At 51.8% G+C, this 27769-nt stretch overlaps 1 protein-coding gene across 1 annotated transcript in view; it reads left to right on the top strand.

The window, feature by feature from the left end:
* Window positions 1-22054, top strand: part of crim1 (cysteine rich transmembrane BMP regulator 1 (chordin-like)) — a 45236-nt gene extending 23182 nt beyond the window's left edge. Inside the window, 17 exon segments of the mRNA XM_062469622.1 lie at window positions 3110-3166; window positions 3169-3292; window positions 3294-3349; window positions 3759-3879; window positions 4080-4201; window positions 11664-11846; window positions 13173-13370; window positions 15213-15338; window positions 15683-15839; window positions 17418-17539; window positions 18445-18657; window positions 18824-19039; window positions 19421-19642; window positions 20673-20861; window positions 21178-21291; window positions 21427-21617; window positions 21738-22054. Of these exon segments, the coding sequence (XP_062325606.1) occupies window positions 3110-3166; window positions 3169-3292; window positions 3294-3349; window positions 3759-3879; window positions 4080-4201; window positions 11664-11846; window positions 13173-13370; window positions 15213-15338; window positions 15683-15839; window positions 17418-17539; window positions 18445-18657; window positions 18824-19039; window positions 19421-19642; window positions 20673-20861; window positions 21178-21291; window positions 21427-21617; window positions 21738-21920 (2594 nt within the window). The 3' untranslated portion in view covers window positions 21921-22054.
* Window positions 22055-27769: the final 5715 nt, after the last annotated feature.

The following is a 27769-nucleotide window of genomic DNA, read 5'->3' as shown; positions in this document are numbered from 1 at the left end:
TCTTTAGGGTTCCCTGGGCTGTCCCTAATATTAGCACAGGTTCTGATGTTATATCATCTAGAAAACCCTGCTCCTAATCCACCTTCTGGCTCTGCTCTCAGTTCCTGTTCTCTTTGGGTTCCAGAGCCTACATATTTATATACCAAATTGAGAAACACGTGGTGCGATGGAGGAGGGCTGGAGGAGGGGAGGGACACATACACACAGACAGACAGACACACACGTCACGTCGGGCACGTGTTGGACAGCGATCCGTGTGTGCAGCCCTGTCTGTGGTCTCAATGGTAGACATGCCTCTTCTTGTCTCTGCTGATGTCACTGTGTCTCAGTAGCATGTGATTCTCTGTCGTGCCCATGTGTTGGAAATGGTCTGTACGTTGTATTTAGCTTATGAATTTCACTTGGGAATTTAAACTCTGTGTGTGTGTGTGTGTGTGCCTGGTGTGTGATAGAGAATGTTTATCTGTCCTGCTCAGACATCGCTATAATGAACTGGGGACTCTGTTTTCATAGTCTTATATTCTGATGCAGCTTTTAGAGGTTTGTTTATCCCGGGGGGCCTGTGACTCTGAAAAGGTTGTTTCTCTGTGTGTGTGTGTGTGTGTGTGTGTGTGTGTGTGTGTGTGTGTGTGTGTGTGTGTGTGCGTGTGTGTGCGCTTGTGTTTTTTGTGTGTGGGTTTGTGTATGCGTGAAAACTGCATATTTTTGGAGCAGGTTTCAGGTGAGGTTAGGAGAGGCGTGATGTTGTTAGTCTAGCTAGCTACACCTGTTGTGGTTTTTTAGTTGTTCTTTTTCCTCTATTCGTATTTAATCCTCTCCTTTTTCTGTCCTCTCCTCTCCCTCTACACGCCCACCCTCTATATCTCTGTGTTAGAGACATTGGGCACACTTAAACACACACCCGATAAATGGCAACATGTGTGTGTGTGTTGTTAGCGTGTGTATGTGTGACTGCATTGACTGCATTGACTGTTCTGCTCTTTAAAACCTTAGGGAGGTGTAGAGAAGGAACACTAATGTGACAAGAGCTCTGTTCTTTTACTGCTGATACTGTAGAACACATTGCCACAAGAGAGCAAGAATGTGTGTGGGTTTGAGTGTGTGTGTGAGAGAGAGCGGCCAGGTGTGTGTGTTAGCTGTCTGGTGTGAATGATGGCTTTTTAAAGAACAGAGGCCTGGTTTTAGATACATCTTTGCTTTTAAGGAAGATTCTGCTTCTGAAAAGCCCATTTGGAGTGAAACACTCAGATCCCCACAGCCTCCTAACTCTGATGCATCGAACTGCAGCATCACCTTGTTCCCATGGCTTCAAACATGATTTTAGCAGTAAATATTTGATCCTGCAGGGACAGGGATAGCGCCATGCTGCTGGGGTTATGCAGTCCTGATGTCACCCACAGGAAGTGGGTTAGAAAGGGTTATGCAGTCCTGATGTCACCCACAGGAAGTGGGTTAGAAAGGGTTATGCAGTCCTGATGTCACCCACAGGAAGTGGGTTAGAAAGGGTTATGCAGTCCTGATGTCACCCACAGGAAGTGGGTTAGAAAGACAGAAAGAGCAGGTAGTTTGTGCTGCTGGCTCTCCTCACACGCGTAAAAGACCCACAGCGATGAGGGATCTGCAGCGGGCTGGGAGACTGCACTTAAACAGGGAAATCAAGCCTTCTCTGAACACTTTCTTTCGGTGATAATGGTCTTCTCTGTTCACTTCTCTTATGCTTTTACAGTGCGGCTGTGTGTTACAGCTAAGGACACTCGTGTGTGTGTGTGTGTGACCGCGTTCTGTGCCACTCGTCTGCCATCCATTAGATATGATTATCCTCCTCCGATCCCATTTTACCTCTTTCTTCTCATCAGACATCACAGACATCCCTCACGCACACACGCATGCACATACACACACACACACACACACACACACACACACACACATGCACACACGTGCACACACACACACACACATGCACAAATAATGAATCTATGTGGTACTTCTGATGTTCTTTTCAAAGTGGGACAGATAACATGATTTCCCTTCATAACAAAGGTGTGTGTGTTTCTAGTTAAAGAGACACACAGCTCATACAAGAGGTGCTTATCTCCCAGCAGTCTGCCGCACGGCTGCCAATCTCCCTGTATCGCATAGACTTGCATAGATATCACAACACACAGATACACACACAGACATATGGACACACACACACACACACATTCACTCCTGTTGTTCCGCTGCTAATGACTCCAGGCTTCAATCAGAGAGTCATTACAAAGCTAATGTCATAATGTTATCACACAACCCTTCTGTCTATATTGTCTGTCTTGTAGTAGTTAGAGATCATGGACTGTACACTGGGCTGTCTGTCTGTGTGTGCGTGTGTCTGTGTCTGTCTGTGCGTGTGTCTGTGTTTGTCTGTGTGTGTGTGTGTTGTGTGTGTGTGTGTGTGTGTGTGTGTTCTGCGATTCCACCAGTTGACATTTTCCCTTCATATTTGTTCACATCAGTATCAAGTGCTCTGCCTGACACACCCTTCCAAATCACACACACACACACACACACACACCCCTCAGGCTGTAAAGGCTGTGATGTTGAGACATACAAGCCGATGGTTTTCTGATAAATCTGACCTGAATGATCATGAGACCGAATGATGTGATTGACAGCTCAGACAAACACACGCACACACACATACACATGCACACACACACACACACACACACACACACACACACACACACACACACACACATTAGACTGGTGAGGCTGAGCTCTACATAATCAGCAGTGTTTGTTCATTATGGAAGACTCCATCTGGTTTTAGCTCCAGTTGTACATTAATACTGTATGGTACAGTTCATGTACAATATGCTAATGAGCTTCTCTGTCTATCTCCTACTCTACCTCTCCTCCCCTTCTCTCCTCTCCTTCTGTATCTAACTCTCTCTCCCTCCTCTCCTCCCCCATCTCTCCTCTCCTTTTGTATCTCACTCTCTCTCCCTCCTCACCTCCCCATCTCTCCTCTCCTTCTGTATCTCACTCTCTCTCCCTCCTCTCCTCCCCCATCTCTCCTCTCCTTCCCTATCTCGCTCTCCCTCCTCCCCTCTCTCTCCTCCAGAGGAGCGTCCAGACTGCTCCAAGGCGCGCTGCGAGGTCCAGTTCTCCCCCCGCTGTCCGAGGATTCGGTGCTGATCGAGGGCTACGCCCCCCCAGGGGAGTGCTGCCCTCTCCCCAGCAGGTGTGTGTGCAGCCCTGCCGGCTGCCTCAGGAAGGTGTGCCAGCCTGGGTACTCAAACATCCTGGTCCAAGGGCTCCGGCAAGCCTGGAGAGTGCTGCGACTTGTACGAGTGCAAGCCAGGTGAGAGAGAACCAATTGCAACTTTCTCTCTCTCTCTCTCTCTCTCTCTCTCTCTCTCTCTCTCTCTCTCTCTCTCTCTCTCTCTCTCTCTCTCTCTCTCTCTCTCTCTCTCTCTCTCTCTCTCTCTCTCTCTCTCACACACACATACTCTCTCTCTCCCCCGCACACACACATACACACTCTCTATCACACATTCATACACACACATACTCTCTCTCTCCCCCACACAGACACACATACACACTCTCTCTCACACACTCATACACACTCATACTCTCTCTCTCTCCCCTACACAGACACACACACACTCTCTCACACACTCATACACACTCATACTCTCTACCCCCCCCCCCCCTCACACACACATACACACTCTCTCTCACACGAGCGTGCTGTTTTTGGTCCCCAGTGTTCAGCGTGGACTGCAGTACTGTAGAGTGTCCTCCAGTCCAGCAGGGGGAGTGTCCTCCGGACAGCTACGAGACCCAGGTCCGTCTGACGGCCGACGGGTGCTGCACCCTGCCCACCAGGTAACCTGCGTGTCTGTCAGAGAGAGTGTGTGTGTGTGGGAGAGACAGTGTGTGTAACCCACCTGAATCCTGCCCAGTGCCGACCAGGAAAACTGTGTGTGAGTGTGTGTGTGTGTGTGTGTGTGTGAGAGAGAGACAGTGAGAATATGAGTGTGTGTGTGTGTGAGAGCGTGTGTAACCCCTCTCCTCTCTGCCCCCAGGTGTGAGTGTTTACCAGGTCTCTGCAGCTTTCCCAAGTGCACGGCGGGAAGCACCCCCCAAGTGGTCTCCCGCGGCGACGGGTCCCCAGGACGATGCTGTGATGTTTACGAGTGTATGAACGGTAGGTCTGACAACATCTACCATGTCTGATTGGCTGTGGCCCATTTCCTGCTGTGTGATTGGATAAGAGTGGTCCTCTGACTGCGCAGCTTCCTGCTGTGTCTGCCCTGTGGCCAGAAACTGTTTAAGCTGGTGGGGGGCGGGGGGAGAGTGAGGACCCTCCAGTTGGCTATCAGGCTGTGGCTGTAGGAGCTGGGAGAGAGAGCCTCTGAGCCACACACAGCAGTCCAGCATCAGCCTCCAGCTCCAGGGAGACAAATTCAGCACAAACCCCAACCCCAGCACCAACCCCAGCCCCAGCACCAACCCCAGCCCCAGCACCAACCCCAGCACCAGCACCAACCCCAGCACCAACCCCAGCACCAACCCCAGCCCCAACCCCAGCACCAACCCCAGCCCCAACCCCAGCACCAACTCCAGCACCAACCCAAGCACCAACCCCAGCCCCAGCACCAACCCCAGCACCAACCCCAGCCCCAGCCCCAGCACCAGCCCCAGCACCAACCCCAGCACCAACTCCAGCCCCAACCCCAGCACCAACTCCAGCACCAACCCCAACCCCAGCACCAACCCCAGCCCCAATCCCAGCACCAACCCCAGCCCCAATCCCAGCACCAACCCAACCCCAGCCCCAACCCCAGCCCCAATCCCAGCACCAACCCCAGCCCCAATCCCAGCACCAACCCCAGCCCCAACCCCAGCCCCAACCCCAGCCCCAGCCCCAGCCCAGCACCAACCCCAGCCCAGCACCAGCCCCAGCCCCAGCCCAGCACCAACCCCAGCCCCAGCCCCAGCACCAGCCCCAGCCCAGCACCAACCCCAGCCCCAACCCCAGCACCAACCCCAGCCCCAGCCACTGCATAAGTTCCTAAAAAAGATCACAGCAGCAGAGCATATTCCGTTAGGATTTAGGAGCAAAATAAATATTTACTGACAATGCCATTCTGTGTTTGTCTCTCAAACACTCATACTGTTTACAGAGTTATGTCATGATGTACACACACACTAAGTAAGAGGAAGTGTTTGTGCATATGTGCGTGTTTGTGTGTGTGTGTTTGAAGCCTCTATAGGACCAGCTATTCACAGACCACAGCTTCCCTCTCTGCCCATGGGGGCGGACTATTACCTCTGGAGAGAGACACACTTAGGCATGAGCGAAGTGTGTGTGTGGGTGTGTGTGTGTCCGTACATGTGTGTTTAACAACATATTTTGCAGGTGGAGAGGGAATATTAGTGTGAGTGAAAGGTTGAAGGGGCAGAGGAGAGCGTGTGAGTCAGAGAGATAAAGAGCAGGGAGACATCTCGTTTTAAAACAGCTTGTCAATGATTCATGTAGTTCACATTGACATGGACGGCAGTGAACTTTAACGCCAAATCTTTCAATGAATCAGTTGAAGACCCTGGTCTTTAAAAGGAAACTACAGGAGGGGAGGGGAGGGGAGGGGAGGGGAGGGGAGGGGAGGGGAGAGGAGAGGAGAGGAGAGGAGAGGAGAGGAGAGGAGGGGAGAGGGGAGGGGAGGGAAGGGAAGGGAAGGGAAGGGGGAGGGCTAGGAATTGAGTGGAGAAGAGAGAAGAGGAAGAGAGGAGGCTGACGTTTAGCAGCAGGGAGGATGGTGTGACATCGCTTCCCTCCTGTTCAGAGCCTGTTTGTGTGTGTGTGTGCATGCGTGTGTACGGCCAGCCCAGCCAGAGCCAACAGCTGGTGTTGCCAGCGTGTGTGTCACTGTGCTGTCCTGCTGTGCCACCAGTCTCACATAAGAACAAAGCCGGCTGCCAGGGGAACATCAAAGATCCGAATGCACACTCACACACATTCACAAAAAGAACATCTGGCGTGAAGGCCCCACCCCGCCCCAGGGAATGACCTCACTCCTGAAGGGAGGAAGCTGATCTGTTGATCAATACCGGGCAGCTGTTGATACTGCGTCGCCGTGGTTACACTCCAACTGGGATTATTCCACCTGACCTCTGATTGGCTGGTCGTGACTCCACCTCATTAACATAAAACCAATTAACACTGAACACACTGAGGGGAGAGGTGGCGGATGGAGGGAGGGGTGGAGAGAGTCGGACATGCTAAGAGACAAAGAGGATGGAAGAAAGGAGATGAGACCACAGGGAGCGGGCGTGGAGACAGAGAGAGGAGAGAGGCGGAGACAGAGAGAGGAGAGAGGGGAAGACAGGGAGGGGAGAGAGGGGGAGACAGAGAGAGGGGAGAGGGGGAGACAGGGAGAGGAGAGAGGGGGAGACAGAGAGAGGAGAGGGGGAGAAGGAGAGAGGGGAGAGGGGGAGACAGGGAGAGGAGAGAGGGGGAGACAGAGAGAGGAGAGAGGCGGAGACAGGGAGAGGAGAGAGGGGGAGACAGGGAGAGGGGAGAAGGGGAGACAGAGAGAGGGGGAGACAGGGAGAGGAGAGAGGGGGAGACAGGGAGAGGGGGAGACAGGGAGAGGAGAGAGGGGGAGACAGGGAGAGGAGAGAGGGGGAGACAGGGAGAGGGGAGAAGGGGAGACAGAGAGAGGGGGAGACAGGGAGAGGAGAGAGGGGGAGACAGGGAGAGGATAGAGGGGGAGACGGAGAGGAGTGAGGGGGAGACAGGGAGAGGAGAGAGGGGGAGACAGGGAGAGGAGACGGAGAGATGTCTACACGCTGGTCTGGATCAATCTCCTCCCACCATGCTGTCCATTCAGTTCTGTATGTTTCATATTGGACATGTTTTGTGGGGATCACAAGAGGATCTATAGATGAGCAGACACACATTAAACAGTTCTCACTGACTTAACGGAAATCTGGGCCCTCCCTCCCTCTCTCTTTCCCTCACTTTTTCTCTCTCTCCTTTCCCTCCCTTTCACTCTCCACACTCTCTCTCCCTTCCTTCCTCCCTCTCCCTTTCTCTTTCCCTCACTTTCTCTGTCTTTCTCCTTCCTTCCCTCCCTCTCTATGTTGTGGGCCATCCCATGTCTGCATGTGCACTAAGGCCTCTGAGAGACACACAGTTGGAGGCAGAGTGAAGGGTCCTCAATGATTTCCTTTATAAGTAAAAACGTGTCTACATTGAGACCATGTGCACATGTGTGTGTGTGTGTTTTTGTGTGTGTTTTTCACTCAGCACAGGTAAAACACACCTGATGGTCTGAGAGGAAAGAACTATTGCTGGAGCCTGTGGAGAAGTTGCTAAAATTATATCCACACACTTTTGATCCACACTCACACACACGGCACTTTTTCTAAGTGTTGAATTACAACCAGGAGTGTTTTTAGGTCCATAGGCTCTTGTGAGTGGACCTATATAAACACTTAGTGAGTACAGAAAATACTTGTGGTGTGAAATTAACATTTTGAAATGGGTGGCAGTCTGTCAAGGTCCAGACAGGCCAGATGAATGCCTGCTGCCCTACAGGCCTTTTAACCGAGCACAGATCACCCCTGGCCCTAATTGCCTTGGGGCATGCTGGAAAAACAGATCTGCAATGTGTTTTAGCCCTGTTACCATGACAACCTGAGTTTGATTGGCCGCTAGCCGTATGAGTGAGGACAACAGGATGCAGAGCAACTCTCTGCATGCGTGCGTGCGTGCGTGTGACTGTGTGTTTGAAACGAAAAGGGGATGAACTGAGATTATTAAGAAAGACTGAAAAACTGAGTAAGGACTTTTCCTTCTGCTCTGTTCTGCATTCACATTCATTTGAATTCCATCATATGTACATGTGACCGCTGAGGCGTGGCAGTGCTGTTAGCTCGACCATGCCTGCCGTTCGCCAAGCACTACCAATCAGACGGCTGAATATCTGCATGATGAAAACACGCTGGTACCTACAGCTGACAGGTGATGTTTCAGCAGTTTGTCAGAAAAGGCTTTGGTCGACATGCACATTCACTTAGCAGCCTACCTCGAGCACCTCTCACAGGGGCTCCATCCATTGACAGATCTATCATCCACACAGACAACAGCAGGTGCATCATAGCTGAGGGTTGTGCTTAAGTACTGCCGAATACACTGCTCCAGCCCTGCTCAGAATACAGGCCTCTGGCCGGGGGCGGTCTGGGAAGATAAGATGACAAAACACTTTATTGATCCCCAGCTGGCGAAATGGGAAGGTTACATCAGCAGAGACATGTGAAATATATAGATAAAAACAAATAATGAACCAAAAAATAAAATGCTATGGACAAATAATAAACATATGAACATATTAACATATGAGCAATATAAACATGTAACTAACAGCAATATAAACATGCCAACTATAAAGCAGGTGAAATAGCAATGTACATGAGATAACAAACAGTGTTACCGTTAAATGTGAAGTTAAATAGTTACCCCATTGGTGTCTCTATCTAGTCTGGAAAGGAACAATCTGTATTTTCTAGCCACATCGCAAAGTACCCACACCTCAGCTACCAGGCACGATTAACAAAACAGTTGACTACCTGTCAACAACAACATCTCAATTGCTTAAATACAGTGTAACAATAACATCTAAATTACAGAAACTAGCTAATTAATTTAAGGGGTAGGCCACTGCCGGTAGACCTGTGAACAGAGGCTCTTTACAGACTGGGAGACTGTCTACAGATCTGAGCTGTGTGCGTGAACAGCCGTATTGAGACATCTCTGTTTTGACATGCTATCCTAGTCAAGCGAGTGTTGCAGAGCGTGGCCAAGCTTTGCCAAGCTGCTTTGCCAAGCTGCTTTGCCAGGCTAGGTTTTCGCTCTCCTCAGCCATGTTGACACCCAGCGGTGATCCTGTATCCAGATGGTTGGTTTGTTATCAAATATTCAGAGATACATGAATCCCCCCCCCCCCCCCCAGACTCAGGCTGGATGAGATGCTTGTGGTTTCACTGCTCTCTGGAATGGTGGCCTTCTGAAGCTCCTACCCACAGTTTCAGCTCCCTTATATCCTCCTTCCTCCAGCCTCCTTCCCCCAGCCTCCTTCCTCCATCCTCCTTCCTCCATCCTCCTTCCTCCATCCTCCTTCCTCCATCCCCCAGCCTCCTTCCTCCAGCCTCCTTCCTCCAGCCTCCTTCCCCCAGCCTCCTTCCTCCAGCCTCCAGCCTCCTTCCCCCAGCCTCCTTCCTCCATCCTCCTTCCTCCATCCTCCATCCTCCTTCCTCCATCCCCCAGCCTCCTTCCTCCAGCCTCCTTCCTCCAGCCTCCTTCCCCCAGCCTCCTTCCTCCATCCCCCAGCCTCCTTTCTCCAGCCTCCATCCCCCAGCCTCCTTTCTCCAGCCTCCTTTCTCCAGCCTCCTTTCTCCAGCCTCCATCCCCCAGCCTCCTTTCTCCAGCCTCCTTTCTCCAGCCTCCTTCCTCCAGCCTCCTTTCTCCTGGCACTGCCTGCCTGTCATAATAGCTGCCACATCTGCCTAGAGAGGTGATGATGCTTCTGTTACCATACTTCACTCATTATCTCACACACGCGCACACACACACACACACACTCTGCAGATGAGCAGCCTGTGTTCTTATGAGATTAAAACTGAGCCTCTTAGGGACTGAGGACTGGGCATCATCCATCACCATGGTGACAGCAGCATCATCTCCTCTCCTCAAGATAGCGCTGTTCCAATACCAGATCCTGAAAAGTGTGTGTGTGCGCATCAACCAAGAGTATTCTAACCCTCCAGTAATAATTAGACAGTATAGACAGTAAAGACTTTAGTAGTGCTGGGCTGGTGTGTAGCTGTGCTGGGCTGGTGTGTAGCTGTGCTGGGCTGGTGTGCAGCTGTGCTGGGCTGGTGTGTAGCCGTGCTAGGCTGGTGTGCAGCTGTGCTGGGCTGGTGTGCAGCTGTGCTGGGCTGGTGTGTAGCCGTGCTGGGCTGGTGTGCAGCCGTGCTGGGCTGGTGTGCAGCTGTGCTGGGCTGGTGTGTAGCAGTGCTGGGCTGGTGTGTAGCCGTGCTGGGCTGGTGTGCAGCTGTGCTGGGCTGGTGTGCAGCTGTGCTGGGCTGGTGTGTAGCTGTGCTGGGCTGGTGTGCAGCTGTGCTGGGCTGGTGTGTAGCTGTGCTGGGCTGGTGTGCAGCCGTGCTGGGCTGGTGTGCAGCTGTGCTGGGCTGGTGTGCAGCTGTGCTGGGCTGGTGTGCAGCTGTGCTGGGCTGGTGTGTAGCTGTGCTGGGCTGGTGTGCAGCTGTGCTGGGCTGGTGTGCAGCTGTGCTGGGCTGGTGTGTAGCTGTGCTGGGCTGGTGTGCAGCTGTGCTGGGCTGGTGTGTAGCTGTGCTGGGCTGGTGTGCAGCTGTGCTGGGCTGGTGGGCAGCTGTGAGACTGAGGGCTGCCGTCTGCTTGGTTAGTTTCTTTATCACACAGGAGGGAACAGAGACACATCACAGATGTAACTGGTTAACATTTCTGCCAGAGAGGCGACAGGATCAACCAGCTGGGAGACCAGCTCTTTATGCTGCCTTATGTTCTCACTTGCAGTGTCATACACACACTTCTAAACCCACCCGTGTACCATCCTCAGAGCCCTGGACACACACTGCTCCTTCCAGCCCTCCAGCGACTTCTGTCATGTCAGAGTGGGCAGGGCAGTGACACCAATTATCCAATCAGATGTCAGAGTGACTGAGCGGTAGGCGGGAAGTGTGAATGACAAGATGGCTTTTTTTGACACCGTTCGCCATCACTGTCTTTATAAGGGTGTGTGTGTTGCGCTCACGCTCTCACCAGTGGCCATCATATCAAGCACTGGCTAAAAGGTGAATTTTGCACCTTGTGTTGCCATGGAGATGAGGACAGACAGAAACGTTGTATAAGAGAGCACGGAGACCCTCGCCTCTTATACTCTCCCCTCTCTCCTCCTCCTTTTCCTTGTTCTCTCCACTTATCTCCTAGTATCACCTCACTCATACTCCAATTATTGTCTTCCCTCCTCTCCTCTCTTTTCATATCCATCCCTCCTCCTCTCCCCTCCTCTCCCCTCCTTTCTTCTCCCCTCCCTCACCTCTCTCCTCCTCTCCCCTCCTCTCCCCTCCTTTCCTCTCCCCTCCCTCACCTCTCCCCTCCCTCACTTCTCTCCTCCTCTCCCCTCCTCACCTCTCCCCTCCCTCACCTCTCCCCTCCTCCCCTTCCCCTTCCCTCCTCACCTCTCCCCTCCCTCACCTCTCTCCTCCTCTCCCCTCCTCCCCTTCCCCTCCTCACCTCTCCCCTCCCTCACCTCTCTCCTCCTCTCCCCTCCTCTCCCCTCCTTTCTTCTCCCCTCCCTCACCTCTCCCCTCCTCTCCCCTCCTCCCCTTCCCCTCCTCACCTCTCCCCTCCCTCACCTCTCTCCTCTCCTCCTCTCCCCTCCTCTCCCCTCCTTTCTTCTCCCCTCCCTCACCTCTCCCCTCCTCTCCCCTCCTTTCTTCTCCCCTCCCTCCCTCACCTCTCCCCTCCTCTCCCTTCCTTTCCTCTGCCCTCCCCTCACCTCTCTCCTCCTCTCCCCTCCTCACCTCTCTCCTCGTTTAACACCCTCTCCTCCCCCCGCCCGCAGACACCAAGCCTGCGTGCTCCTTCAACGGCGTGGAGTATCACGACGGTGACATGTTCAGGATGGACGCCTGCCGATTCTGCCGCTGCCAGGGGGGCGTGTCCGGCTGCTTGGCCGCGCAGTGTGGCGTCCTGCACTGCCAGCGCTACTACATACCTGAGGGGGAGTGTTGCCCTGTGTGTGAGGGTGAGGAGGCAACACACACACACACACTTGCTTTACTCTTACTACGTCCTAAAACGGAATCAAATCAAAATGTATTCGTATAGCCCTTTTTACACGCAAGCATACGCATACGCCCATAGAACTGCCCCTCGACCAACCTAAACCCTCAAGGAAGTCAAGGAAAACCCCCCAGAAAAACTCACTAGAGGAGAAAAAATTGAAGAAACCTTGGGATGAGCAATTCAGTGAGAGATCCCCTCCTCCAGAGACGGTTGGTGAAAGAGAGGTGCAGAACACAGGCTTAACATAGTCATACATCAGGGAAGTGTCAATGGGTGTTGAAACACCAAAATCCATTGTTCAACTTGGGTCAGTTGGTAGATGTCAGTTTAAGTAGAGGTAGCCACAGGGCACAGCATCACAGTCAGAAGGGGCCCTGTCCTGTGTGCATACATTTACATTTAGTCATTTAGCAGACGCTCTTATCCAGAGCGACTTACAGTAAGTACAGGGACATTCTCCCTGAGGCAAGTATGGTAAAGTGCCTTGCCCAAGGACACAATGTCATTTGGCGTGGCCGGGAATCGAACCAACAACCTTGTGTGTGTGTGTGTGTGTGTGTGTGTGTGTGTGTGTGAGGTGTCTCAAGGTCAGTGGGGAGCTTAGAGAGATGCCAGTCTGCTCCAGTGAGCTGTTGGCATCATCTGATAGAGATGAGTGTGTGAAGGGGGCGTGTCCACCAGAGCGACCTATCAATAACCTGCCCCTGACACACACACACACACACACAGACACACCAGAGAGAGAGAGTGATGAAGTGTGACCAACACACATCAGCGCATGACTGACAATTCTGGGCGACACGCAATCATGAGCTGCATGATGGGATTGATGATCTCATCTGTCTCCCCCCTCCCTCTCCCTCCCTCGCCTCTTCTGTCACCCCCACCCCCTTCCTCCCCTCACCCTCCTCACCTCACCCCCCTCCCTCTACCTCCCTCGCCTCTTCTGTCACCCCCCCTTCCTCCCCTCACTCTCCTCACCACCCCCTTCCTCCCCTCACCCTCCTCACCCCCCCCTCCCTCTACCTCCCTCGCCTCTTCTGTCACCCCCTCTTCCTCCCCTCACTCTCCTCACCACCCCCTTCCTCCCCTCACCTCACGTCACCCTCCTCCCCTCACCCCCCTTCCTCCCCCCCCTGTTAAACTCCCCCTCATTTCCTCTCCTCTCACCTCAATGCTGGAGCTTATGTGTAAAGTGTGTGTGTGTGTACCACCTCTACATGTGTGTGTACCACCTCTCTTATCTCCTCCGTCTCCCCCTCCCTGTCCCTCCTCCTCCCTCCAGACCCGGTCTACCCCGTGCTGAACTTCGCCGGTTGCTACGTGAACGGGGAGATCCTGGCGCATGGCGACCACTGGCGTGAGGACGACTGCACGTTCTGCCAGTGCGTGAGCGGCGACGCTCGCTGTGTGGCGGCAGCCTGCGGACACAGCTGCCTCAACCCTGTCACCGTGCCTGGGGAGTGCTGCCCCGTGTGTGAGGGTGAGGAAGCACACACACACACAGTATCTTCCTCACACACACACACACAGTATCTATCTTCCTCACACACACACACACACATTATCTATCTTCCTTACACACACACAGTTTCTCGTACTCTCACACATTTAGTCATTTAGTCACACACTTTTTTTTCTAACTTTCACACACACAATTCACTCTTCCTCACACGCAAACAATTTTATCTGTCTCTGTCTGTCACTTTCTCTCATTCACACACACACACACACATCTTATCACCCTGTCAGACTCCGTTAGTGTCAGCTGCTCCACCTCTATCTACATCTAATACTCTCTTTTCCTACTCTCCATCCACTCACTTCTATATCTGTCTCTTTCCCCCTTTCTCTCTCTCGCTCTCTCTCTTGTTACACCTCTTTTTCCCTGTGTTTCCCTCTCTTTCTCTGTCTCTCTCTTTCTTTTTTCTCTCTCTTTGCTGTTTTCCCTCCTGTTGTTTGCATTCAATGTTTATCTTTAGATGTGTCTGGGGTCTGTGTGTGGGGGGTTTATGTTGGTGTGTGTGTGTGTGTGTGTGTGTACTCTTGTACACACATGTTGCTGTTTGGGACTCTGTGGAGCTGTAGTCAATCTGGCTTTGGAGAGCTGGGAAAAAGCTGTGTGTGTGTATGTGTGTGTGTGTGTGTGACTGCATGTAAATTCCTGCCTAATCCCCTTTAGTTAACAAAGCTAACAAGCTATATCTAGTTATTCAAGTTCAGCCTCAGGTGGCTAGTAATAATCTTGATTCATTACAGCTCGACATCCTGAATGACAGCTTGAAAGCTCACCAACACGCACTCACATAGAGACATACACGCATGCCTACACTCAGTCATAAACATGGGCAAGCGCACTAAAGCTCTATTTAGCCGATAGAGAATCCAGTGGCAAGAAGGGCTGAGTGTGCGGAGCATGGTGGCATTTATCTGATGCTGCTTAATTAAATCCCCCTCAGAGAGTAATTGGTGCGAGGCTTGGTTCTCACCCGTCTTGTGGAGGTACAAAGTCACCCCAACTCTTTGCCTTCTGTCTCGAAAGGCCGCCTGTTTTCGTTGTGTTGCTTGTTTCTTTGTCTTTCTAAACAGATTGGGTGTTGTCAGTGTTGTTTTTCCCCAGCAGTCTGTTGACGCTGTGCTTGGTTGCCTCTCTGATATTCTCCTGAGGGAGAGGAGAGGTACTTATTCACTGACATGTCTCCGTGTCTCCTCTGACCTTGTCTCCTCCTCTCCTGTTCCCTTCTTGTCTTTTCTCTTCGCCCCTTTCTTCCCATCGCCTCTCCTCTCCTCCCCTGTCCTCCTCTCTCCTCTCTCCTCGCCTCTCCCCTTTCCCCTCTCCCCTCCCCTCTCCTCTCCTCCTCTCTTATTCAAGTGCTTGTAGCCGCGTTGACACTCACCAGGAAGTTAGCTGTCACAGTTGTCATAACAGTGGAACATTGGTGTCCATGGATACAGATATGACCATCTGGATGTCAGACACACTATAATCTAGTAATTGATTCCTCCCACGTACACACACACACAGACACACACACACAGACTGTAACCTTGACATGCACTGGAGAGGAGACAGAAGGGTAGACTGCTGTAGGTTAGTAGTGTTCAACTGTTAACAGTAAAACCATGTGTGTGTGTGTGTCTGTGTGTTTTTGTATTTGACTCCCATGACTCACACTGTAGTAACCTTTATTGTGGATCTGACAGCTCTTATTCACCTCACATTCTCTCTCTTTTTCTCTGCTCTCTGGCTCATGCTGTGTGTGTGTGTGTGTGTGTGTGTGTGTGTGTGTGTGTGTGTGTGTGTGTGTGTGTGTGTGTGTTGCAGAGCCCAGCTACATCACCATGGCTCCCCCTGGCTGCCAGCTGGAGAACTGCAGTCTGGCAGAGAGAGACTGTCTCTACGGCTTCAAGCTGGACATCACTGGCTGCCGGACCTGCCAGTGTCGAACACGTATGTTCTGTATACACACATACCCACATAACACACACATACCCACATAACACACACATACCCACATAACACACACATACCCACATAACACACACATACCCACATAACACACACATACCCACATAACAAACACATACCCACATAACACACACATACCCACATAACACACACATAACACACACATACCCACATAACACACACATACCCACATAACACACACATAACACACACATAACACACACATAACACACACATACACATGCTTCCGATGTTGGATTTTAAGCTTGATTATAAGCAGTCATTGTCATTGAGTTTGTGTTTGTGTGTGTTTCTGTGTCGTGCAGGAGAGGAGTTGTGCAGTGGACTGATCTCAGGCTGCAGTCTGAAGTGTCCCTACGGTCTTCAGACCGACGCCCACGGCTGTGACGTCTGCCAGTGTCGGCCACGCCCCAAACGCTGCAAGGCCCTGGTCTGTGACAAGGCCTGCCCCTTTGGATACATGTGAGGCACACACTCACGCACACACATGCAAACCCACGCAAAGAAACACTGATACACACGCACACACACTTAAACACACACATAAACACACAAACACATCCGCAGCTGCATTGGCTGTGAGCATTGACCCTTCCCTTGCAGGCTTAACACTTGTGTTCCCAATCACAGCGTGTCACCTTCCCACCCTCGTATTCAAGTGAACTGGAACGAGAGAGGGCACATAGAGGCGTCAGGGTTTGCATCACAGATTCTAATTTTAGATATCTATTTCTACCTGTCTAATACACTGCCTTGCTCAGCTCGACTCAACCTGGTCCAGGCTGAATTATTCATTGTCTCTCCGTGTGAACAGACTCTATTGATATTCCCCTCTGCTAGAGGCTCTCTGATTGGTCCTTATCAGTAGGCACCATGATAGGTCCTTATCAGCCCACCAAATATGGACGAAACCTGGCAGCTATTATTCACCTGATAAGAGCAGGCGGGGAAGGGGCGTGGGGGGTGGAGGGATGGTGGGAGGAGGAGGGGGGATGGAGGAATGGTGGGAGGAGGGGGGGGTGGAGGAATGGTGGGATGAGGGGGGGTGGAGGAATGGTGGGAGGAAAAGGGGGGGTGGAGGGATGGTGGGAGGAGGAGGGGGGGATGGAGGAATGGTGGGAGGAGGGGGGGTGGAGGAATGGTGGGAGGAGGGGGGGGTGGAGGAATGGTGGGAGGAGGAGGGGGGGTGGGGGGATGGTGGGAGGAGGAAGGGGGGGTGGAGGAAGGGGGGGTGGAGGGATGGTGGGAGGAGGAGAGGGGTGGAGAATGGTGGGAGGAGGAAGGGGGGGTGGAGGGATGGTGGGAGGAGGAGAGGGGGTGGAGGAATGGTGGGAGGAGGAGGGGGGGTCGAGGAATGGTGGGAGGAGCAGGGGGGGTGGAGGAATGTGGGAGGAGGAGAAGGGGTGGAGGAATGGTGGGAGGAGGAGAGGGGGTGGAGGAATGGTGGGAGGAGGAGGGGGGGTGGAGGAATGGTGGGAGGAGCAGGGGGGGTGGAGGAATGGTGGGAGGAGGAGGGGGGGTGGAGGAATGGTGGGAGGAGCAGGGGGGGTGGAGGAATGGTGGGAGGAGGAGAGGGGGTGGAGGAATGGTGGGAGGAGGAGAGGGGGTGGAGGAATGGTGGGAGGAGGAAGGAGGGGTGGAGGGATGGTGGGAGGAGGAGGGGGGGGTGGAGGAATGGTGGGAGGAGGAAGGGGGGATGGGGGATGGTGGGAGGAGGAAGGGGGGGCGGAAGAGGGGTGGTGGGAGGAGGGGGGGTAGAGGAAGGAGGGATGGAGGTGAAGGAGGATAAGGAAGGGAAGAAAGGAAGGGTTGTGGTGGGAGAATTGAGGGAGGAAGTGACACGTGCAGTGTGATGGTGAACATGGGACAGGTGTGCAGCCTGTGATTGGTCCTCCTGGGTCAGAGTAGAGTTTGTGATTGGTCCTTCAGTCACGTTTAAAATGTCATCTGTGCTCCTAGAGTGGAAGGGTCCAATCTCTCTTCTCCGTCACTAACCATCCCTCACTCTCTCCCTCCGTCCCCTCCTCCCCTCCCCCTCAGTAAGAACAAGCACAGTTGTGACACTTGCCGCTGTAAGAAGTGTCCAGAGCTACCATGTGACCTGTCATGTCCAATGGGCTTCCAGCAGGATGATCTGGGGTGTCTCAAGTGCCAGTGTATAGGTGAGCACCTTCCAGTTCCTCTATTCAACTTTCTGCTGCGTGGTGTACATTTCTCTTTGCCTGTGTGTGTGTGTGTGGGCTGGAGCATGTGACCCTCTCGGTCTCTCTCACAGTGATGACTCACCGTTTCCTGTGTGTGTGTGTGTGTGCGTGCGTGTGTGTGTAAATAAAGCAACAGATGTGAAATATTCATGACTGTAACACAGAGCATTCTCCTCATAATGAGAAAACTTTTAATCTGTCAATCCTGGTGTTTTGGGATTGGATAGCTTCCTTTTACTGTCATACTCACACATGCACACACACATATACTCACACATGCACACACACATATACTCACACATGCACACAGCAAGAAGGTATCAATAATAGAGGAGCCTCACCCCACACCTATGTCTCCCCGTTGGCTGGCTAGATTTAATCAAGGAGTTTTTTTCTCTGGCTGCTATTGATCTGGTCTGGCTGCATTTGCCAGAGAGAGCGAGAGAGCAAGAGGAAGAATGAAGGAGGTAGAGAAACTAAGAGAGGAGAAGGGAGAGAGACTAAGAGAGAAGGAGGGAGAGAGACTAATAGAGAAGGAAAGAGAGAGAGAGAGAGAGAGAGAGAGAGAGAGTGAGAGCAGGCTACTAGCCCTCAGCTAAGGGAGTACACACTATATCATTGCAGTCAATATAGACACTGGTGTATATTACTTAATCTAATATGTATGTCATGGCCTTCATCCTTTATCTGTCCCCCCTCCTCTCCTCCCCTTCCTCCCCTCCTCTCCCCCCCTCCTCCCCTCCTCCCTCCTCCTACCTTCCCCTCTCCCCCTCCTACTCCCCTCTCCCCCTCCCCCTCCTCTCTCCCCCCTCCTCCCCTCTCCCCCTCCTCTCCCCCTCCCCTCTCCCCCTCCTCCTCTACAGACCAGACGTCCTCATCTGTTGCTCCGTCTGTGAACAAGGGGGCTTGTTTGTCCATGGACGGCCGTCGGCATGACAATGGCGAGAGCTGGCACGACGGTTGCCGCGACTGCTTCTGCCACAGCGGCAGGGAGATGTGCGCTCTGATCTCCTGCCCCGTGCCCGCCTGCGACAGCCCCGCCATCCGCCCCGGGCACTGCTGTCCCACCTGCCCAGGTGATACAAAACGAACAGCCCCTTCACACGAACGTACGATACAGTGTTGACTGCCTCTGACACAAAACAAAATCACTCCTAATCCCAATATTATGCCTAACCTACCTCACTCTGCCCCTATCCATCTCCCCTCCCCCTCCTTTCATACCCCCCCTCCCGCCCCCAGATGAGTCGAGCGTGCCCCCCCCTGCTCTGGGGGAGTCATCGGTGTGTCTGGCCCCGGGAGGGGAGTTCTTCACCGAGGGGGAGACGTGGAACATCGACGCCTGCACCCAGTGCACCTGCCACAGTGGGCGTGTCCTCTGTGAAACAGAAGTCTGCCCTCCCCTGCTCTGCCAGAGCCCAATCAGAACGCAGGATTCCTGCTGCCCACACTGTCCAGGTATTACCTCATCACACGTCCTACTGAGGGCTGAAGCAGGGTGATGATGTCACAGCTCTGGGTGGGACAGTCCTACAGGAGGATGATGTCACAGCTCTGGGTGGGACAGTCCTACAGGGTGATGATGTCACAGCTCTGGGTGGGACAGTCCTACAGGGTGATGATGTCACAGCTCTGGGTGGGACAGTCCTACAGGAGGATGATGTTCATTATGTACAAGAGAGAGCTGAGGGACAGCATGAATACTGTATGGGAAGCAGTCAGGACTATCCAGACGTGAAACACTGACACACACACACACACAGCAAGATATTGTTTGTGTGCATGCACATCTGTGTAGGTTAAGATCAGATGGCCCTAACTGTGTGTGTGTGTGTCCAGACGAGCCGTCCACCCCCCCAGCCCCCGGTAACGGGAGCGTGAGCAGCTACTGCCGCAGTGAGGAGGGAGACATCTTCCTGGCTGCAGAGTCCTGGAAGCCCAACACCTGCTCCAGCTGTGTGTGTGTGGACGGCAGCATCAGCTGCTTCTCTGAGTCCTGCCCGCCCGTGGGCTGTGCCCGCCCAGTCCTCAGGAAGGGACAGTGCTGTCCGTACTGCCTAGGTAGGACACACACACACACTCTGACAGTTTATACGGACTCTGTATGACACGCATGCACTGTTTTTAGGACTGTGTTGAAAAACACCCCCCCACACACACACACACACTTTCTGTGTACATCCCAGTGATGACATCAGTCATGCAGGGGGAGGGGCAGCAAGCAGGGACAGGAAGCAGGAGGTTGCTGTTAAAAGTTAATGTGCAGAAGCTTCCAGAGGACCTAGTTTCTCTGCATGAGAGAGAGAAACAGAGAGAGACAGACAGAGACAGAGAGAGAGAGAGGAAGGGGGGGAGAGACAGAGAGAAGGAGAGAGAGAGAGAGAGAGAGAGAGAGAGAGAGAGAGAGAGAGAGAGAGAGAGAGAGAGAGAGAGAGAGAGAGAGAGAGAGAGGGAGGGATGGAGGCAACTAGACTGGTTAAATAGATCCAGCTGTTTAGGGAGTGTTTGCAGAGTGGCAGATTCATACATGGAACGGATTCAGCAACAGTGTTGCAGCGTTGTGTGCAGAGCGGTTCAGTTTTTTCTGGATTGGCTGAGAGGAGGTGAAGGCACGGCCCTCTGCCTATCATGACCACAGCACGATAAGGAGCTTCTTAATCACAAACACACGTTACACTATAAAGATCATGATCACGGAGATGGGATTGTAAACACCTGTCTGCCTCAGTGTGCCTGCGTGTGCGTGCCCATATTGGTTTCCAGCCAGCCCTGTGATCTGCCGCAGTGATCGCTAACACTCTACACACACCGCGCCAGGTTAACACCTGGCGCGGTGTGTGTGTGTCAGAGGTGTGTGCGTGTCGGAGGTGTGTGTGTGTGCGTGTTGGAGGTGTGTGTGTGTGCGTGTTGGAGTTGTGTATGTCGGCGGTGTGTGTGTCGGAGGTGTGTGTCGGAGGTGTGTGTGTGTCGGAGGTGTGTGTGTGTCAGAGGTGTGTGTGCCGGAGGTGTGTGTGTGTTGGAGGTGTGTGTGTGTCGGAGGTGTGTGTGTGTCGGCGGTATGTGTTAACGGCGTCGACGGTGTGTGTTCCAGACGCCACGCCGCGGGCCGTGTGCCACTTCAACGGGCAGACGTACTCAGACGAGGAGCGCTGGGACATCGACAGCTGCACACACTGCTACTGCCTGCAGGGCCAGACCCTGTGCTCCACTGTCAGCTGCCCCCCCCTGCCCTGCCACCAGCCCATCATGGTGGAGGGCAGCTGCTGCCCCATGTGCTCCGGTGGGTGTGGGGGGACGATCCTGACACATGGACTGTGGGGCTTCGTTTTACTAGCCCTGTGGGGACCAGAAACCCCCACAGGGATTAAGGAAAAAGTACCTTGTATATTGTAACTTTAGTTTCTATGTTTTGTTTTTTGTTTTTTAGGGGGGGGGGGATTTGGATGGGAATTAGTGTCAAGGCTAGATTTACATGAAGGGTTGGGGTTAGGGGTTAGGGAGACCTGGATTTTTAACGGGACTGAATTCCGAGTCCCTACAAGGATAGATGTACACTACATGTGTGTGTGTGTAACACGTGTGACCTGTGGTTGTAGAGATGTACGCCCCCACCAACATCCCCATTGAGAAGACTGATCAGCGAGACAGGAAGCAGTCGCCCCCCGCCTGGCCCACGCACGGACAGAATGACATCATGCCCCAGTTCAGAGGTGAGAGGTCGTAAGTCATGGGGCTTGTGTAAATGCTTGCCCCCAGTTGACAACACCAGACAAGTGGGTGTTTTTCAATGCTCTCCGTAAAACACAGACCCTGTGCATCTCCGCGTGTGTGTGTGTTGGTTTCAGGTGATTTTGGCAGCCTCCAGATGCCCTTCCTAGATGGGAAGAGCCTTGTGCCCAGGGAGGAGGGCACCTTGCAGGGTGTGGCATGGGTGGCCCTGCCCCTGGTGTTGATGCTGGGCATCGTCTCTGCCCTGCTATACGCCAACCAGAGGAAGCACTGGATCCCCCTGCTCTGCTACCGCACCCCCACCAAGGTATGGAGAGATACCAGAGCATGCTCTACACCTCCTAGTAGTGCTATGATTTGGCACATATTTACTGTTTTGATTTGTTTTATGTGACTCAAACCTGAACGTGTGTGTGTGTGTTTTCAGCCCACCTGTCTGAACAACCAGCTGGTGTATGTGGACTGTGAGAAAGGCACCAAGGTGCAGGTGGAGAGCTCCCAGCGGATGCTGCGCATCGCAGACCCAGACTCCCGCTACAGCGGATACTACAGCATGCAGAAACAGAACAACCTCAACCTGCAGCAAGACAACTTCTACCAGACGCCCTGACAGACTGGCACGCACACACACACACACACTCACACCACAGATAGACACACATACACTCTTACACCCTGACATGTACTTGACAGACACACACACAACTAAACAGACACGCACACACACAACTAAACAGACGCACGCACGCACACAACTAAACAGACACACACACACACACACAACTCGACAGGCATACGCTGATTGACAGACAGACAGGCAGGCAGGCAGATACAGCAGATTGACAGACAGACTGAGCAGACAGACAGTTTAAGATATCCCTGACAGCATACAACAGTTGCATCGCTATATAAAACAGATCAACACCACAACAACAGAAGCAAGGTCACCATGGGAACAGGACATCAAGCAAAGTCACTACAGACATCCATAATCAATGTCGCCATGACAACAAGAAGGTCAACAGAAAGACAAACAATCACAACCAATTAGAACATCAGCAGATTAACGACAATCCCCCGAAGATGGAATCAAACCAAACACAGGACAATGATGACGATAATGATGATAATGATAATGATGATTTAAAACAAACTTAGCTAGCAAAATGGGAGAAACTGAATCTAGACTTTTCCTAGATGATTCTTTCTTTATTGCGAGTGTGTGTTATCAGTTGGGTGTATGGATCGGCGTTTGTGTGCGTGTGTGTTTAACATTAGATGTACATCTTTGGGATCTGGGTCTTCTATGGTATTTTCCTGCATTCCTGCTTCGAGGAGGAACAAAGCTAAGCTTCTCTCCCTGCCTCGTTGACCCCTACCCCTCAACTGTACCAAAGCTCCTGTCACAAACACACACACACACCTGGACCCTACACACACTTGGACGGCGCACACATCTGACATGTGTGTGTGTGTGACTTTGACGCATGTGTTGGAGGGCAGGAGGATTGAGGCTGTGCTGTGCTGAGGACGCACCTAAAGCACCACAAGACTGACGACAGAGGGCGGGAGGAGAGAGGGAGAGAGCGGTTGTTGTTTATTCTTGGTTATGTAGCGCCCCCTTCTGGTGGAGGGGGAGAGGAGGGAGCAGGGTCACTGTTTCACCCAGTGGTTCATCCCTCTATTCCTCACTCTATTTTCTGCCCACGTGTATAGCTATTACTGGCTCCTTCACCTATCCCAGGTGTGAAGTCTGTGTCGGTGTAAAGGGCAGGGGTCAGGGGTCAGTGCTGGTAGACAGAGATATTTGGGTCAGTGTGCTTGTAAAAAGTTCCCTTATCTCTTCAACCCAGATACCCCTCCACCTGTCTCCGGATGATGACACGGCCTTCTCCTATTTGAGGCTCTTTAATCACATGATCTCCTCACCCCCCTCCAGATCAGCAGATAGAAGCTGATTGGTTGGGAGCTAGGAACACATTGTGTATATATTAATGCTACGACAAAAAAGAAAGGAGTTTGGGGTTGCGTGTGACTAGATGGAGGTGTGTCTGTCTGGATGTTTGTATATGTGTCTGCATGCATGTATGTACATGTGTCAGCACACATGCATGCACACATGGGGTTTTTTCTCTTGTAAATTTCTCTTGTTGGTTTTTCTTATTGAATGTATTTATGATGGAGAAGACAGGACCTGCTAGCTGGGAGCAGAACAGGATGAGAACAAGCGTCCGGGCGGTCGCGCTTGTTTGATAGAAGTCAGGGGAGGTGTGGAACTAAAGAACAGATCTGAACAGCTCACTCTTTTACTCAATCTGCCCTTCCATTCTACCATGTGTCGGTTCCGAGTTTTCGTTTGGACTTCGAACATCTCTTCCTTCCTCTTTCTCTCTCTCTACAACATTCTCTCTCTCTCTCCCTCCCGCTCTCGCTCTCCTTTTCCCGTTCTATCCCCAAAACTCTATTGTCAACATTCTCAGTCCCTCACCCCCTTTCTCTCTCTATTCGTCTCTCGCCCAAAAAGCATACTTCCCTCTATTTTATCTCTCTCCCCAGCACCTTGTCTCATCACCTCCTGAACTACTGTACAGATAGACACAGAAACTGGGGGAGGGGGTGTCCAGGGTGGGTAACTTTCTATGTCTAATCTAAAGACTTGATGTTGAATCTTTTTCCATCAATCCAAGTATTGTTGTAAATACTTGAGTGTTGCCAAAACAAACAAACAAAAAAACAACAAAAAAACAACAAAAAAATGTTAGTTGGAAAAGAAAAAAAAATTCTGAACTTAATTTATTGTGTTGATGACCGAAATAATTTATTGATGATCAGATAATTGAACGCGGAGGTGTGGGGGAGTGAAGGACGGCTCGGCCAAGGATGACAGGAGGAAGGGGGACTTCCTCCTCATCCTCTGCCAGGTGGATGTGGCCGACCAATCACCAAGCCCCTTCACCAGACAGACCTCCTCTGCTCCAATCAGAGCAACCGGTTGAGAGACCAAGGGTCATGTGATCTCTCTTTCTCTTTCTCTCTTTCTTCCTTCAGCACCTTGTCTCTTCACACAACACCTGTCTGTACATTACTGTTGTTCAGTGCTTATGTAAAAAGATAAAATATGTTCTTGATGATAATGATATTGCAAAACAAGATTTATAAAGAGGATAAATGAAGATTGGACTCTGAATTTCCCGTAGCACAGAAGATTTTTTTGCAAGTTCTTGTATTATTTTATTTGTTTCTTTGCAGCACAATAAATGATTTGAAAACAGCTGGCCCTTGCTGTTCTGTCGTCGGGGGCACATCAAGGAGTTCATGTGTCTTGGATAGATGAAGGACTGTGCTTTTCTTCACAGTTGACACCAAGGAAGGGAAGGAAGGAACGTTCCTTCAGAACTCGAGCCCTTTGCTCACTTCACATATTTGCATTTAGTCATTTAGCAGACGCTCTTATCCAGAGCGACTTACAGTAAGTACAGGGACATTCCCCCGGAAGCAAGTAGGGTGAAGTGCCTTGCTCAAGGACACAATGTCATTTGGCACGGCTGGGAATCGAATTGGCAACCTTCAGATTACTAGCCCGACTCCCTCACCGCTCAGCCATCTGACTCCCTACATATGACCAGAGGGTGGCGATAGAGACCTACCAGTCTGTTTATGGGACTTTTAAGGCAACACACATGGGTTTAAAGACTTACATAATGTTGACTTCTTTAGAACACAGTAATATTTCAATATTTTTATAATCCTGTTACACAAACCTACCAGCCAGAATTCCCCCAGAAAATGTATCCAATATAGCTTCCGTGGAGTGATTAACTGTGCATGCATGTGTCTCGGTGTGTGTGAGACAGAGAGAGAGAGAGAGAGAGAGAGAGAGAGAGAGAGAGAGAGAGAGAGAGAATGAGGTGAGAGGGGAGTGTCTACCTTTCATTTCCATAATTGAGCAGCAATGCTGAGTTCATCTGATAATCCTCTTACTTGCTGCTTTGTTGCTGTGTCTTTCTGCCCACGTTTTACCAGCTGCCTCTGACAGCACTCTCTTTGACTGCCTGCTTCTGTTCTCTAGCTGCCTGTGTTAGTGGCTTCCTGTTACCACTGGCCTCATATTATCTGATGCTTTTCTCTTGCTCTTCATGCCCACCAGCACAGCTCATTTAACACCAGGAATATTCTTTTTACTTGTTGAGTGTTTATTTAGTTCCTGGTCTTGAGTGAACACTTTGGTATTTTTTGGCTGCCTGTCTTTTTTCGGCCTTCCTTAGTTTGTTTTCCACTGCCTGCTTTCAAACTGCCTCTTACGGGCTGCTTCTGATTACTTTCTTGCCTTCTCCATTATAGCTGCCAAGCAGGTGAAAGGGGCTGTCCACACATTTTCATCTGGGCAACACACACACACACACAGCGTATTACAATGTATTTCCTGCTGAGCTCTCAGCTGATGGTCTAGTCTGGTGCCTCTCTCTCCAAATCCCCGTCAGCTGACACTGCATGCTGGGACTCATGCACGCATTGACTCACACACACACACACACACACAATATCTCATACGTACTTTCACACAGACTGTGCCTCTCTGTGTGTCACACATGTATAGAGAATGTCAGCAATTCATGATCTCCAGCTGCAGGTCAGTGGACCCTGACTCACTCTCGCACACACATACACACACATAGAGACGGAAATACACACACACATTGACAGAAACACACACCCGTGCAGAAGAGGGGGCGGGGAACAGCCGACTGAAGGGGCAGCAGCAGGGGCCTGTCCTCCCTCCTTTACAGAACCAGGAGCTGTGGCTGCTGCTGTCCTGTCCTCCCTCCTCTACAGAACCAGGAGCTGTGGCTGCTGCTGTCCTGTCCTCCCTCCTTTACAGAACCAGGAGCTGTGGCTGCTGCTGTCCTGTCCTCCCTCCTCTACAGAACCAGGAGCTGTGGCTGCTGCTGTCCTGTCCTCCCTCCTCTACAGAACCAGGAGCTGTGGCTGCTGCTGTCCTGTCCTCCCTCCGCTACAGAACCAGGCTTCTGGACGGACAGCATCACTGCCCCGCCCGGCTCAGTGTGTCAGGCTGGAGGATGTGGGGATGTCTGGTATAGAGGGGGGCTGGGTTGGAGGGGGGCTAGGGTGTGTAGGATGTGGGGCTATGTGGTATGAAGTGAGGTTGGGTTGTCTTGGGGCGTGGCGGACACTTCACAGAGACCTCCGGAATGTGAAATCCTCATTATCAACACCACTGCACGCTGAGAACATGTGACGACCATGACTACTATAAGATAGAGCAGCATAAACAAGCATGGCTAACTGCATGTAGTTCCTAGAAAGACTCTGAAGCATGTGTGTGTGTGTGTGTGTGTGTGTGTGTGTGTGTGTGTGTGTGTGTGTGTGTGTGTGTGTGTGTGTGTGTGTGTGTGTGTGTGTGTGTGTGTGTGTGTGTGTGTGTGTGAGAGTCAGGTGGCTGAGCGGTGAGGCAGGCAGTCGGACTAGTAATCCGAAGGTGCCAGTTCGATTGCCGGTCATGCAAACTGACGTTGTGTCCTTGGGCAAGGCACTTCACCCTACTTGCCTCGGGGAATGTCCCTGTACTTACTGTAAGTTGCTCTGGATAAGAGCGTCTGCTAAATGACTAAATGTAAATGTGAGAGAGAGAGAGAGAGAGAGAGAGAGAGAGAGAGAGAGAGAGAGAGAGAGAGAGAGAGAGAGAGAGAGAGAGAGAGAGAGAGAGAGAGAGAGAGAGAGAGAGAGAGAGAGAGAGAGAGAGAGAGAGAGAGAGGAGAGAGAGAGAGAGAGAGAGAGAGAGAGAGAGAGAGAGAGAGAGAGAGAGAGAGAGAGAGAGAGAGAGAGAGAGAGAGAGAGAGAGAGAGAGAGAGAGAGAGAGAGAGAGAGAGAGAGAGAGAGAGAGAGAGAGAGAGAGAGAGAGAGAGAGAGAGAGAGAGAGAGAGAGAGAGAGAGAGAGAGAGAGAGAGATCTTAAATGATGGACTGGGCTGCTCCTGGCTATGCTGCCCCGGCAGATGTAACAATTCCCTCCTCCACCTGAGGGGATCTGACCTGAGATGAGGTCCCTTTCCCTGACCAATCAGGCGCTTTATCACCTGAGAGCAGCATGTGACCAGCGTAACACCCTGGGGTGGGGTATGAAAGAGGGAGAGAGAGAAGGAGCTAGAAAGATGTAAACATAACACTTCCTCCTTTGTGTGAGAGTCCCTCCTCCGGCAGAACCACTCTCATCCTTCTCTCCTCTCATCTTTCACATTCTGTTACTGTTGTCCTCCACAAGCAGATCTACACATAAGAAAGAGACTCTGAAGAGAAGCATAAAAGAGATGGAGACTGTCCGGGGTAGTGTGTGTGTGTGTGTGTGTGTGTGTGGTGGAGAAGGGGAATGGGTGTTTATCAGTGTCGTGTTCTAAGGTCATCATTTTCCAGGCCTTGTCACAGAAAGACCTGTTTGAAGCTG

This window comes from Osmerus eperlanus, chromosome 9 (genome assembly GCF_963692335.1).
Source record: "Osmerus eperlanus chromosome 9, fOsmEpe2.1, whole genome shotgun sequence".
Taxonomy (NCBI): domain Eukaryota; kingdom Metazoa; phylum Chordata; class Actinopteri; order Osmeriformes; family Osmeridae; genus Osmerus; species Osmerus eperlanus.
This window is presented reverse-complemented; position numbering and strand designations above follow the sequence as displayed.